The sequence below is a fragment of the Pholis gunnellus genome, assembly GCF_910591455.1.
Source record: "Pholis gunnellus genome assembly, chromosome: 5".
NCBI classification, from domain to species: domain Eukaryota; kingdom Metazoa; phylum Chordata; class Actinopteri; order Perciformes; family Pholidae; genus Pholis; species Pholis gunnellus.
The window spans coordinates 13,604,335-13,617,127 of record NC_136531.1 but is presented as its reverse complement, the minus strand read 5'-3'; the positions used below and the strand labels follow the sequence as shown (position 1 = coordinate 13,617,127).

General features: G+C 41.9%; 1 protein-coding gene across 1 annotated transcript; it reads left to right on the top strand.

Moving 5' to 3' along the window:
* Positions 1-296: 296 nt before the first annotated feature.
* On the top strand, positions 297-7,013 carry LOC306695544 (E3 SUMO-protein ligase CBX4-like). The gene is made up of 5 exons (XM_079158805.1): positions 297-543; positions 754-797; positions 1,281-1,346; positions 3,388-3,454; positions 4,305-7,013. The coding sequence occupies exons 1-5, from the start codon at positions 475-477 to the stop codon at positions 5,787-5,789; spliced, it is 1,731 nt and encodes a 576-aa protein (XP_079014931.1). The 5' UTR covers positions 297-474; the 3' UTR covers positions 5,790-7,013.
* Positions 7,014-12,793: the final 5,780 nt, after the last annotated feature.

The window sequence follows — 12,793 nt, the reverse complement described above, 5'->3', positions numbered from 1 at the left end:
GTCTATGATTATATAATTCAGGCTTCAACCAGTTGTTGCCATGTTTTTCATCCCCTTCACTAAATGCCACGCACCTTAGTGTTTTCATAGATACATCTGTCTTTTCCTACAGTGTAACTATTTACATATTGTTCAAATGCCAACGAAGTCGCGATTCCGACAGCACCTGAATGCAGCATGGGAACAACCCCCCGCCCCTATTACCTCCCCCTTGTCTGACGTCACACCAACGGTTATTTGCATGAAGTGTTTTCTCGCTGCAGATTCAACTCGCCTGCAGAACGAGTCTCTCCGAGGGCAAAGCGAGGGAAGAGGCGCAGTGAAAATAGGAGGAGGAGGGGGGCTCTTGTGGTTCACATCAGAGCAGCAGCAGGAAAAAACGGCCTGGACGCGAGGATAAGGTGTCGGATAGCATAAGCAGAGGGTAAAAAAACAAAACAAAAAACAGAAGAGCCGCTACTCTTGTATCGGAAAATGGAGCTGCCCGCCGCGGGAGAGCACGTCTTTGCGGTGGAGAGCATCGAGAAGAAGCGCAGCAGAAAGGTTTGTCACAAGAGCACTGAAGGACATCTTTACACACATGCACATGGAAAGGAGGATCATTACTCATTGGGTTTCCTTCACCCTGTTATGGACTATTTGTTCTATTATTTTTTTTCATTAGATCATTACTAAGGTGACGGTGCAATGCAGAGTGACATTGTCTATGTAAAGTAACGTTGCGCTGATTATCCCGTTTCTCTCCATTCTCAGGGGAGGTTCGAGTATCTGGTCAAGTGGCGAGGATGGTCTCCAAAGTAAGTCCCTTTGTCAAACATAATACTCATGGTGATGATAAAACAACATTCAAAACAGAAGTGTGTGAATGTGTGCGAGCTTAGGCGCGCACATGGACGGTTGCGCGTTCTTGCTTTGGGCACTCGACGCGTTGGCCTCGATGATGGATGTGGTTTTACAATGTATGCAATCCCCAGTGTGCCAATTAAAGGAAGACATGTCTGTAATTGAGCCCTATGTTTAAGACATGCCCATATATCTACAGTTGAGTGGAGGCTGGGCAATTGTTCTCCTCCCCTCCACATACCCGCGCGTAAAAGTTTCTCATGATTTATTGCACGTGCATCCACAGGGAGTGCAAGTCTCAGCATGTTGTTTACACATGGCCATGCCTACAAATATGAGCTAGAGTTGTTGTGGCGCAAAGATAGCATTCTGATGATGTCTGCCACAGTTTGACAGGCCTATGTGTCCTCACTGCTCACTGTCTGCTCTCTGAATAGATACAACACGTGGGAACCAGAGGAAAACATCCTGGACCCAAGACTGCTTGATGCCTTCCAAGACAGGTACGTTTTGAGTTTGGTAAACAGTCCTCACAAGTGGTGAGTTTCCCGTTATATATCACACAAACAGGTTTCGATCAAACGCCTCCTACATTTCCAGTTCTCCACACAATAGCTGTCTGTTACTCATCCACGTGTTTGAAGAAGGAACTCCCTGAATGTTTGCAGTTGGGAACTATGCTGCATGGTCACTCTATCTGGATAATCCCATGTGGATAATAAACTTGCTACATAATCTGTCAGTCAATGTTCAGAAATGCAGCGCCTGGGGGTTAGGATGAGGATTAACACTAGTGTCATCGGAGGGTCAGGGTAGGGTTAAACTCAGGTCAGGGTTACCAGAGCAAACTGTGACACTGTGTTGCATCTACTTTGTCACCTGATAGTTATTTGAGTGTCAGCAAAAGGTTATAATGCTAAAGTGCTACCTGCTGTCCCACCCTCCAGTCACCACATGCACCTGTGTCATCTTCCACAGGACATGGCAACCACTTCAATTACCCAGTAGACGAATTATTATTGATTATGCAAAAATGATAAACCTACTTTATCAATAGTTCTGTCTGGCTAATTGCTAATTTGGCAAATAGTTTTGACACATTTACATCATTATTTAAGTAGCTACTGAAACTTCAGACGCCCTGCAGAAATCTTTGAAGACATAAACAATACTCTGATTGGAATAACAATGGATGTCTCATATGGGTTGTTGTTGTTTTCACCAAAAAAAGTTAGTTAAAATGATTAAAACCTCTTCTCCTTCACGAATAACTCCATATACTATGAATTAGAGAGTATTGTTCAATTCAAAAGTTTAACTACGAGAGACAAGATTGCTCCTACTCGGCAGAGGTGATAGCAGAGAACCTTTAGCAGATTAATGTGGAAGCAGCATTCAAATGTCAAACTCTACTCCTACATCATTCTGCACAGCGAAGGTCCAACATCCAAGTGAAGTAAGAAAAAAGCAGGAAAACACATTTTCTGAGAGAAGGGGGGGGGGGGAGGGGGGGGAATTATGATGCACATCTTTTCTTAATCTGCTCATGATGTAGTGGAAAGGCAAGAGGAAATGAAGATTGAAGTGAGCAGCGAATTTAAATAGCAGCTTAGTAACTAATAAATCAGAGGTGCATGCACGGTCTCAATGTCTTACCAGAGGTACTTCCTGATGTTCTCTATTAGAGGAAAATGTGTCCATGGTCTTCAAAGTGGGCTACCATGGTGAAATTAGCTGCTTGGCTAATTGCTAAATAGTCTGTTGAGTGACTGACCAGACAGCTCCACATGAAGGACAGTGTAATTTAATTTCTTCAATGCCTGGCGTGTTAAAACTGTCACTGGCTTTTCTCTTTGCCTCCCTCACCTTTTTGCTTGCAGCAACCTTTCAGGCTTAGGTCACACGTTAAAGCAAAACACCAACCTCACTCTGTGTCTGTTTTTGCAATTACCTCTCTCTCTAAAGAGGAGCGATCATAAACTAATTGAGTGTCTCTCCGGGGAGCCAAATCGTCTGAATGCCAGGCTATGAAAATACACTGAGTTGTCATTGTAATTAGACGTGCGCGAGGAGACTGGGGGAGGGGACTGACGTCACTCCCGTCTGTGGTATTGAGTTACTGCCTTGGAGAGACTTACATGGAGACGCAGTAAAGCTAAAGAAAGTCAGAGGAGGGCTGGTCTTTATCTTCTACTTTAGATATAGACATTACATGAGATAGTATGTGTTTTTAATTAAGGAGCCTCGTTTGAATCCACTATCCCAGTTGAGGACAAGTGTAATGAGATACTGAACATGAAGAAAGGTTAGGATACTGTGAAAAGGTAAATACATAACAATGACATAAAAAATGATGCTCCTTTTTAATCTGTGCTGAATGAATTTCACTGTGCACCAGGAAGTGTAACTCCAACCTGTAACACGGGCTCAGTATTTCCTAATTGAGCCTGAGGAGGACACCCGTGACGTTGTGTTGCCATGCAACGGCGACTCATCTCTGCTAGACAGTCTCACTGATTGGCTGCTGCTTTGTCTCTCCCACAGGGAACGCCAAGAGCAGCTGATGGGATATCGCAAGAGAGGACCCAAGCCCAAGCACCTTCTGGTTCAGGTGAGAAAGTAATGATACTCAACACTTCTCCTGATCATCAATAATGCAAGAGATGAATTACAGCTTTGCTTAAGATCCATTGTGCACAATTCCCTCTCAGATCCCAGGAAGCAATATAGAAGCATTTAGAATTTCAGATTAAAGGCTGATTTAAAGGGGCCCTCCAGAGATTTAATATTGCACTTCCATAAAGTCACAAAAACACAGTGGATTCCCCGTTTAACTAAGTTAGAATATTTATTACAAACAATAGATTTGCTTATTATTAGGGACCATTTTCATGACCTAACAGTTGTAGCTAAATGCTCAGTGAATCGTACATTTAGCGAATCAATCACAGGTCCAAAAGGCTGGGGGAACCCCTCAGAAGAGTCTTTTTGTTCCTCTCAGGAGGGTGTTGGTGGTAACACATGGGATAAAGTCAATGACGGGACACAAAGCAGCCAGTGACATTCCTCCGAGCTGAGGTCACAGCCACAGGAGACACTTTGAAATGTCACTCTGATGGCCCGGCCAGTGACTGAAAGAGCTTCACAGTAGCTGTTGGAGGGCTGTGAAAACATGGACGAAGGCCCCTGAAATAAACGTTGTGCCTCAGAAGAGCCCCTCACACATTCCAAGCACTGTTTCTCCAGTGCAACTCATGGGCCCCAACGAACCATGGCTTTTTGTTGTAGCCTGACACAGACACATGTGTAGATACTGTAGACAGTTCAACCATTAACCGCCCCACTGAAAGGGATGCTTGTGTAAAAACACCAGAAATTGTGTAATTCTTCATGTAATACTGATGGAGGTGTATGTAATTCAGGCTTTTTTGAATAACACAAATTGCTGTCTGGTTTCACAGGTTCCGTCTTTCGCCAGGAGATCCAGTCTTCTGGCTGGTCTCCATGAGGCGGCCCTGGACGAGGACAGCTGTCAGAAGACCAGCCCCATCCAGATGCTCCGTCCCCAGGGACAGCAGTACCAGCTGAACAGCAAGAAGCACCACCAGTACCAGCCGCTGTGCAGGGAGCGCGAGGCCGAGCAGCAACAGCCCAATGGCAAGAAGTTCTACTATCAGCTCAACAGCAAGAAGCACCACCACTACCAGCCGGACCTCAAGGACCACGAGGCCATATTTGTTAAACCCAGAGAGTTAAAAACGCCAGAGCTGGCTAACAAGGGTTACAACCTTCCCCCAGTGCTGCAGCAAAAGTGGGTCCGGGACAAGGACTCCGGCTGCCTGACCAAAGTCAAGGATATCACCATGGAGCTGAAGAAGCTTCCAGCGGACCTCAATGGCCACAAAGAGCCGGAGAGGGTGAAACCCAAAGAGGATGCTCTACCGCAGTCTAATGGTGTCAGCAACGGCAAGCTAAAGATCGTGAAGAACAAAAACAAGAACGGGCGGATCGTTATTGTCATGAGCAAGTACATGGAAAATGGAATGAAGGCAGCTAAGATTAAAAATGGTGATTCTGAAACCGCTGGAAAGCCACTGCAAGGAACTGACAACAGCACGGAGAACCACCTCGAGAAGATGAAACTCGTCAAGAAGCTCGGCCTTATGAATGGATTTGCTAAAAACCCCAAAGACAAACCAACAGTTCCCAGTTCTGGATTTAACGGACGTTGCTCCAAAGAAAAGGAGCTGTCCCCCAAAACGGAGCCAACTGTGATGGAACGGGATAAACATGTCGAGGTCAGGGGTCAGGGGCAGCTTTCAGCAGATCAGCCTTTACAATTGACAACCAAGCCTAATCTGCTCTCCCTGCCTTTGGATAGGGGAGTTCCCTCCCCACTGGACAAAAGAGGAAGCCAAGGTGGATTTCAAGGACTGAAGCGGCACCTCTCTGACATCGACAGTGAGGTTCATGGGAGTAGTAAGAAGTTTTTGAGCTCCAGGAGTATAAGCGCTCCTAAAACAGTGTCTTCGCCCTGCCAAAGCATCAGCAGCGACCAAAACGGACACCAGAGTCACATTGGACTGCAGGACTGTGGGTATGCAGACCAAGAGGAACCTATCGACCTGAGCATTGTCAAGTCCAGGCCGAACGCAGCCCGGCCTGAAACACACACACAACCTCAGACTGTAAGACAAGCTGAAGCGCACACACCGGCTGAAACGGACACACAAGCTCAAACACAAACGGACACACAGACAGAAACTCAGAGTGAAACTGAAATACACAAAGAGGAGGAGAATATTAGCTCATTGTCTGTTTCGAACCACGAAAAGACAAAAGAAGAGACATTTCCCTCTTTCCAGCCTTTCCTTGGGAATATAGTGATCACAGACATTACTACAAACTGTCTCACAGTCACATTTAAGGAATACATCACAGTGTAACTGAACTGGGTGCAAACTGTGCAACTGTATAAATGTACATTAGATATATTTGTATTTTCGGATGCTTGAATGTACAAATGGACCCTTGATGTTGCTTTCATTTTGTATAGTTCAGATTTTAAAAAAAAGAAAGCTCCTTTTATTGCATTATTTGCATATTTCTTCAAATAAGTCTCTGTTGTTATTACTGGAGATGCAGTATCTACATTTTGCTATTTCAAACTTTAAGCCAATTTAGGTCAAATAAATGTCTGAACTTTGAGATGCACTAAACTCTTGTAAATACTCTTCACTTTTCTATTGCTGTAATTTCATTATTCACTCAACTGTCTGCATCTCAGAAAATGTTTAACAAATGTAGGCTATATGGAGAATTTTGTAAGGCAGAAAAATTATATTGAAACATGGTAAATTACACTGTGTGTGTGTGTGTGTGCGTGTGAACAGATGGACAGATTTAAACAAGGATGCATGCTGTTTGGAGAGATTATGCTATTAAGCATGCTTAAACAAGCAGATAAAGAAAAAATGAGCGCCTTTCTGTCAATAAATGTGATTTACGTTGTTGAAAGGGAAAATGGGATGTTTTTAAATGAAAGATTATTAACGGTTAATGTTTGATATATGCTCCTTTGTGAAGTGTTTTTTGAGTCATGCATCTCGAGATCTGATACTGAGCACAAGTCACTTCCATTAAGACAGCTGACGTACAACCCTGGGACTCTATTTATTTTATGTTTTGTAGCAGTGCAGTTACAAAAAAATGCCTTTTTTTTTTTTTTTTTTTATTGAATCATATCGGTCACAAATCTGTGTTAACGCTGCCAGTGGAGCTGTGTAATCCAATAGATTAGTACCACCAGCTGGGTGCTCTATGATTCCGTTTTTCATGTTTCCGTTCTCTGCCTCCCTGACACGTCCTGTAGGCGACACAGTTATGAATGGGATTGAATGGACTTGTCCTGGTGTCATATTTTAGTAACTTTTGCATCATCGCGTTAATGTGAGAGCACACATCCTTTTTAATAATCAGATCTGTTCCCTTGTGTCACACATGCCCCCTCTCCTGTTTTCAAAATCCCTTCCAGCACTATGTGATCTGAGGTGCATTGAACTGCTCTGAGAACCATGATCAGATGAACTTTTGATGTTTTTTGTGCAGACTAAAAAAAAATGAAGGCTTCCTATGATACATTTTGCAATAATAAAATTGTTTGCAAATGATGTATGGACTTGTGTGCAATGTTTTTTTTAAGATTTACATAATCTTGTCCAGGTTCATGGCTGGTATCTTACATCACATGTGACCTTGGCCTCCCACAGGGAATCAAGATTTAACCCGGAAAGGGCGGCTGCTAAAGCGCTCTTACATGGCCATCCTTACCTCCGAAGTTGCTAAATCTGTACATGGCTCTATTTGTGGCCATGTGTGCGGAGGCTGCAGGCCGTGAGGATTATTACCGTGAGCGTTTATTTTCAGATGGGCTGCCCGAACCAGCTATGTGCCCTGTGTGCATAATGTCGCAGGTCAGTCCTGGTTTTTACTGATCCATACGGAGAGAAATGCCTTTTCATTCATTTCAAACACTCAACACATTCAAGCGACTGAAGAGGCAGGTTTGCTGTTTAATAAACATAACTGGTAGTGTTGTAAAATGAAGATAACAGGTGTGTGTTACCCAACCTTTAAATGTGTTGTATACTCAGAGAAAAACTTAATTGGATAATAATTGTTATTAATTAATGTTCATTAAACTAGATGGCAAAAAAGATCTATACTGTGAGCTGGTTTATGGTTTAACCAACACTTCGAGGTGCCCTTTTTAGTCGTTTAAAGCTCATCATTTTGACTTGAACAACTGTTTGTCAGATGTGACCTGAATAAATCCTCCTGACATGCAGAGAGAAAGCAGGAGGCGACTGGTTTCTGTGCTTAACCAACAGGTTCAGCTGAAATGGCTCCCCACACATAACGCGGGATGTTATTTCCACGGTTTCTCGTTTCAGCCATTCGCATAATGAGGCTGACAGTTGCTGTTCCTCGGAATAACTGGAGGGCGCTGTAAAGGAAGGATGTGCAGAGAAGCTCCGTCCTCTCCCGGTTCGCAAACCTCCCGAAACATCGGTCCTGTTTGCGAGCATTTGAACGCAACCTCTGCCTTTTTGTCTCGTTTGTTAGGGTACAAATGTTTGATGTTTGCCTTTTCCGACGCTGTGAACACATGACTTGGCGAGCGAAATGACAGACGGCAGCTTCCGACCATTTCCTGGGCTGCAGCCCGCCAATAAAACTGCTTTCTGTGCGTGTTAACGTGAGCAACGACAGAGAAAATGGCTGTCCTCCCTCTCTGCTCCATCCAGTTTCTTCTCCATCGTGTCTGTCCGAAACGCCTCGCAGCTGCTGCAGCTGACAAGATAATTGCAAAAATGTTTCTGCTGAGCGACTAAAGCGGTGAATTCCCCCGAAGGATGCACGATGGAATTACGTATCACGCGGCTTGTTTGCTCATGTACAGGCCAAAAAAACCTGCAAAGCTCCAACCAGATTTTTACGTTATCCGTTAAATTAAACAAGAACTGTGTAAGAATTGTGTAATAACGTGTTGTTGGTGAGCCACCCTCTGGTTCCTCTTATCTGCCAGCTCATGCTGAATGTGTGCATGCGTGAGTTAGGCCTGAAAATGCTCTCTGGCCGATAAACACAACTAGTTAGTGTGCTGTTGTTTTTCTCAAAATCACTGATCTATTCAGGGGATCCGTTTTGATAGAAACGGGAACTAATTATGAACCAAATGTGTTTTCCACAGAATCTTTTCAGTGTAGGCCTACAGGGGTATTTTCCACATCCACATAAAGTGCATGCAATGCAGATTTTAAACATTTCTGAATCCAGCCACAACAGTTTGATAAGGAAGGAGGCTTGAATACTAAATTTGCAACAAACAATCTTTCCTTTACTTATGGTAAATATGAGTATTGCTCCAATGCAGTTGTCAGGAACTAAACACGAAACAGCCTTTAGGCCTATACTTGTGCTTAACAATGACTACTGATACAGGTGACACATATAGCTTAAATTGTGAACTCAATTGTTTAACCATGAGCTATAGAACTCCGATTATTCTGTGAAAATTAATTCATTTTATAAAAGTTTTTGAATAAAACTCAAGATGTTTGTCATAAAAAAAACACATTTAGTTCCACTATCAGAATGATACAAAATATTAATCTCAAACTCGTTGCTGAGCTATCTATTCACAATGTCACAACGCCTCCATTTGCCTCCGTGATTTCAGCCTCGTGAGCAACTCGGTGGTAAATTGTTGCAGAGGCAAACAGCGCACGTGCACTCACTCACAATGCTTGATTTAACCTGCTGGAATAACCCAGCTGGATCCAGTTTAGTGACAAACAATTGACTAAACCCCAAATCATCCAGCAGTGACTGATGCATTACCGCTGACCTCTGTCCACGTGCATGATTCAACAGGAGTAACGACACAGGTGGTTTAACACAGCTAGGCCTGTGCGCGCTGCCGTGGTTAAAATATGACCCAGTCACCGATCAGTGTTTTACGTCATGGGATTAGATTTGTTCGTGGCACGCGGACAAAATTAGCCAGTAGCCTAACTGGTGAGGCGTTAACACGTAGGCCTATACCCGTCACACCACACCGCCTACGTGTCTGTTTTTTTTTTTTAAATAGGATTTGTAGCCTCCATTGAAATCTATTTTCCTTTATGCCAAGGGGGATTCAGGGAAGGAAACACCTATAAATAACGCTGGTATGCAAGACTACCTGTTCTGTTCGTATGATACGAGAGCCTGCATCACCTTTCTATTAGTTGCTTATGACTTGTAGATCAAGGTCCGGCAGGGACGTTTGCTTAAGAAAGACGCATAAACAGGAATTCATTGACTGTCGCACCTGCGATAATCATCCCACCTCTCACCCTCTCTCTCTCTCTCTCTCTCTCTCTCTCTGTTTCTTTATTAAAATGACTGCATGATCCATATTGCCTGTGGTGTGGGTGTGTGTGTGTGTGTGTGTGTGTGGCCGTGCTTTCCCGTTTTGTGCGCACACGAGGAACCAGCGTCTTGCCCGGATACAAGCCAACCAATAGTGTTTTAACGGCGGCAGCACTGCTGCACTGCAGGCGCGCCGAGACCAATCGCATCCAGAGTCTGAGGTGCGCCCATCTTCCCTTTCTGTGTCTACACTGTGTGTTTGTTTGCGAATTGGAAAGTACGACAGTAACGACAGAAAGAGGAGTGGAATCATAAAGTACATCTTAAAATCACAATTAGACAATCGCCGTCCTCCTCTGAAATGCATTCATTCCAAATGCAATGGTGTATTGATGCTTTAAAGATTCCGATATAGCATTTACCACCACGTTACAATTTCACAGTATAGTGCTTTATAAAATGTGCATATCTTCGATAAATCTATTGTTTGGTAAAATGTCTTTAGATGGATTTACTCTCGCTCTCTGTGGTCTTTCTGCAGAGGCTTTGAGTGAAGTAGTCTGGCTTATTTGGCAAATGTGCGCATGCATGAAACAGATCAGCAAAGAATGTGACAAGTGGAGACTCAATGTTCTTGTGAATATGATTTATCTGCGTTAGGCCGTCGCTTTGCTGTGTGCCAATGACTGGATTTTGTGTCAGAACAGCCTGCAGAAGTTTAGTTTGAACTGATCTACCTTGAGTAGAAACAAATGAGAAGGAACATGTGTTTTAGTAACACATTTAGCAACAGTGTGATCGCGTCTAGACTTTTAAGATAACTCAATTCACCGTGGCCTATTTCTGTACTTTGCAGACACGGTAATTAATTAGTCATTTGCACACAAGGGACTTATAAAGACAACTATTCTGATGAACAGACAAAATGTTAGTGGTCATTATAATAAATGATTGACCCTTCATCATCCCACAGCTACCATGGTCTTTAAATAGCGATTATTGTCTTGATGTCTGATGTCTGATGTCTGATGTTGATATATATATATATATATATATATATATAGGCCTATATTAGATGAGGGCTCATGGGATAATACAAGTCTATACATTCTTTAAATTAAGCCGATGGCCCGAGACATTCCGTCGTTTGTTCTTGTCTTGAAACCACAAACAATAATCATTGCCTCTACTTGGATCGTTCATTGATATGAAACATGTCATTGGCTCCTTTTTAAATGCATGTTAACATATTTGATCATCATAAGTTATTAAGATGTTGGATTTAGAAGCTTTATTGTTACTTTGGGTTTAAGTATCTGACTATAACAATAATGTTGCGCTGTCTAATTAAGAAAGTCAATATTCTTCACACAATAACGTGATTTAAATAGACAGGTTTTTAAATATTTTAAATATTCAATTAGATTGTTTAATGCATTCTTTTAAATCAACGATACACTGATAAGGCTTTGCATGGGTGTCTGGCATGATTTTACTTCTTTTTTTTGAAGTGGAAAGGCAAAGGTTTTATTTTCTATCTAAATCGTTATTGGACATGAGCGTCAATTCCAACCTACTTTCAACCTAATCTGCCAATCGCTTTGGTCCGGGAGACTTGCTCAATTAAAGTAGCACGCTTTGTTAATATAATATAATATATAATCGTATAGTTTATTAGTCCTTTTGAGAAATAATGACTAAGTGATGTACTCAGTTATTATCGGTTCATCGTTCCGGGCTGCATGAAGAACTCGCATTTTAAGACTTGGTTGTTTGTTCATCTATTTTCTGTTCTGTTTATTTTACTGTTTAGTTAATGAATGAATAATCATTATACTTTTAAGGGTTGACAAAGATAGGCTATATGCTGTAGGCTTTCCTATTTTATAAAACTGTTAGTTCTGTTGACCAGCTACTATCATTATTATTATTATTATTATTATTATTATTATTATTATTATTATTATTATTATTATTATTATTATTATTATTTGTTATTATTCAGGTCAGGTACTTTATTCGTATCAATTACAATACATTATTTTATTTGGCATTGCCTATTACCTTTTGTTGAGCCTTTGCTATTTTAATTTGTATATATTTTTGTCTTTATTATATTTATCTATAGCATAGAAAACGTACCTTTCGGCCTGTCGGTTGTAGACTCAGCATTTATTTATTGATATTATTATGTCAACGTTTTAAAAAGAATTTAAGACACTAAAATATTCCCTTCTCTGGTGTTTACTTTTAATTTTGTGTGGCTCTGTTATCGCGTTGGCTGGTCCATTCAAAAAGGCCCAATGAAAGCCTATACATGTTTTGATGGACTTTGGTTGAGTAATCTCACTGGCAGAAAAAATCACATACAGACATAAAATCTGTTAATGGTTTATACACCAGAAGCAGACCACAACCCGATGTTTTATTGAAAAGATCAGTCAGACAGTAACTACAGAAAGGAAACTGGCAAGTAGTCGGTCAGACCTGAAATGCAGATAAATATGAAACGCTTTCCTGGACCGCATGCAGTCACAGCCTAGTTTAGACTACAATCTAGAAATACCATGGACTGTCATTTTACCCGATTTAAGATTTGTTTTTAATAAATGACCACTCAGAGAACCTCTCTGTTTATGACAGGTCTTTGATTTAAAACAACACAATTCCATAAGTAGGCCTGTATGCAACACATTTGCTACATATGCCCTAAAACCTTGCGTTCAAAGTCAACACACAAGGTGTGGAAAGATGAAATAGTATGAATAAGAAATAGCCTCTAATTTCGCCTGACGGGAGCAGTGCATTGATCCTTGGCAAACGAAATGAACGCGGTCACTTCACTTGCAACGAGTTCACACGGACGACTACCGCGTGTGTACTGAATAGCACTAATACGCTGATAATAACATCTGCCAAGCAAGTTTACTGCATTATCTGATGGATACTTTGCTGGCTATACTTAACAAAAATGAGGGATTGTCTCCGTATCTCTCGCCGTCGCATAAATCAAACGGCATTGCTATTTCCTGGT

Coding starts and splice junctions, on each gene's coding strand:
- LOC306695544 (XM_079158805.1), top strand. CDS start 475: ATGGAGCTGCCCGCCGCGGGAGAGCACGTCTTTGCGGTGGAGAGCATC. Junction 544..753: donor AGAAGAAGCGCAGCAGAAAG/GTTTGTCACAAG, acceptor CTCCATTCTCAG/GGGAGGTTCGAGTATCTGGT. Junction 798..1,280: donor TGGCGAGGATGGTCTCCAAA/GTAAGTCCCTTT, acceptor CTCTCTGAATAG/ATACAACACGTGGGAACCAG.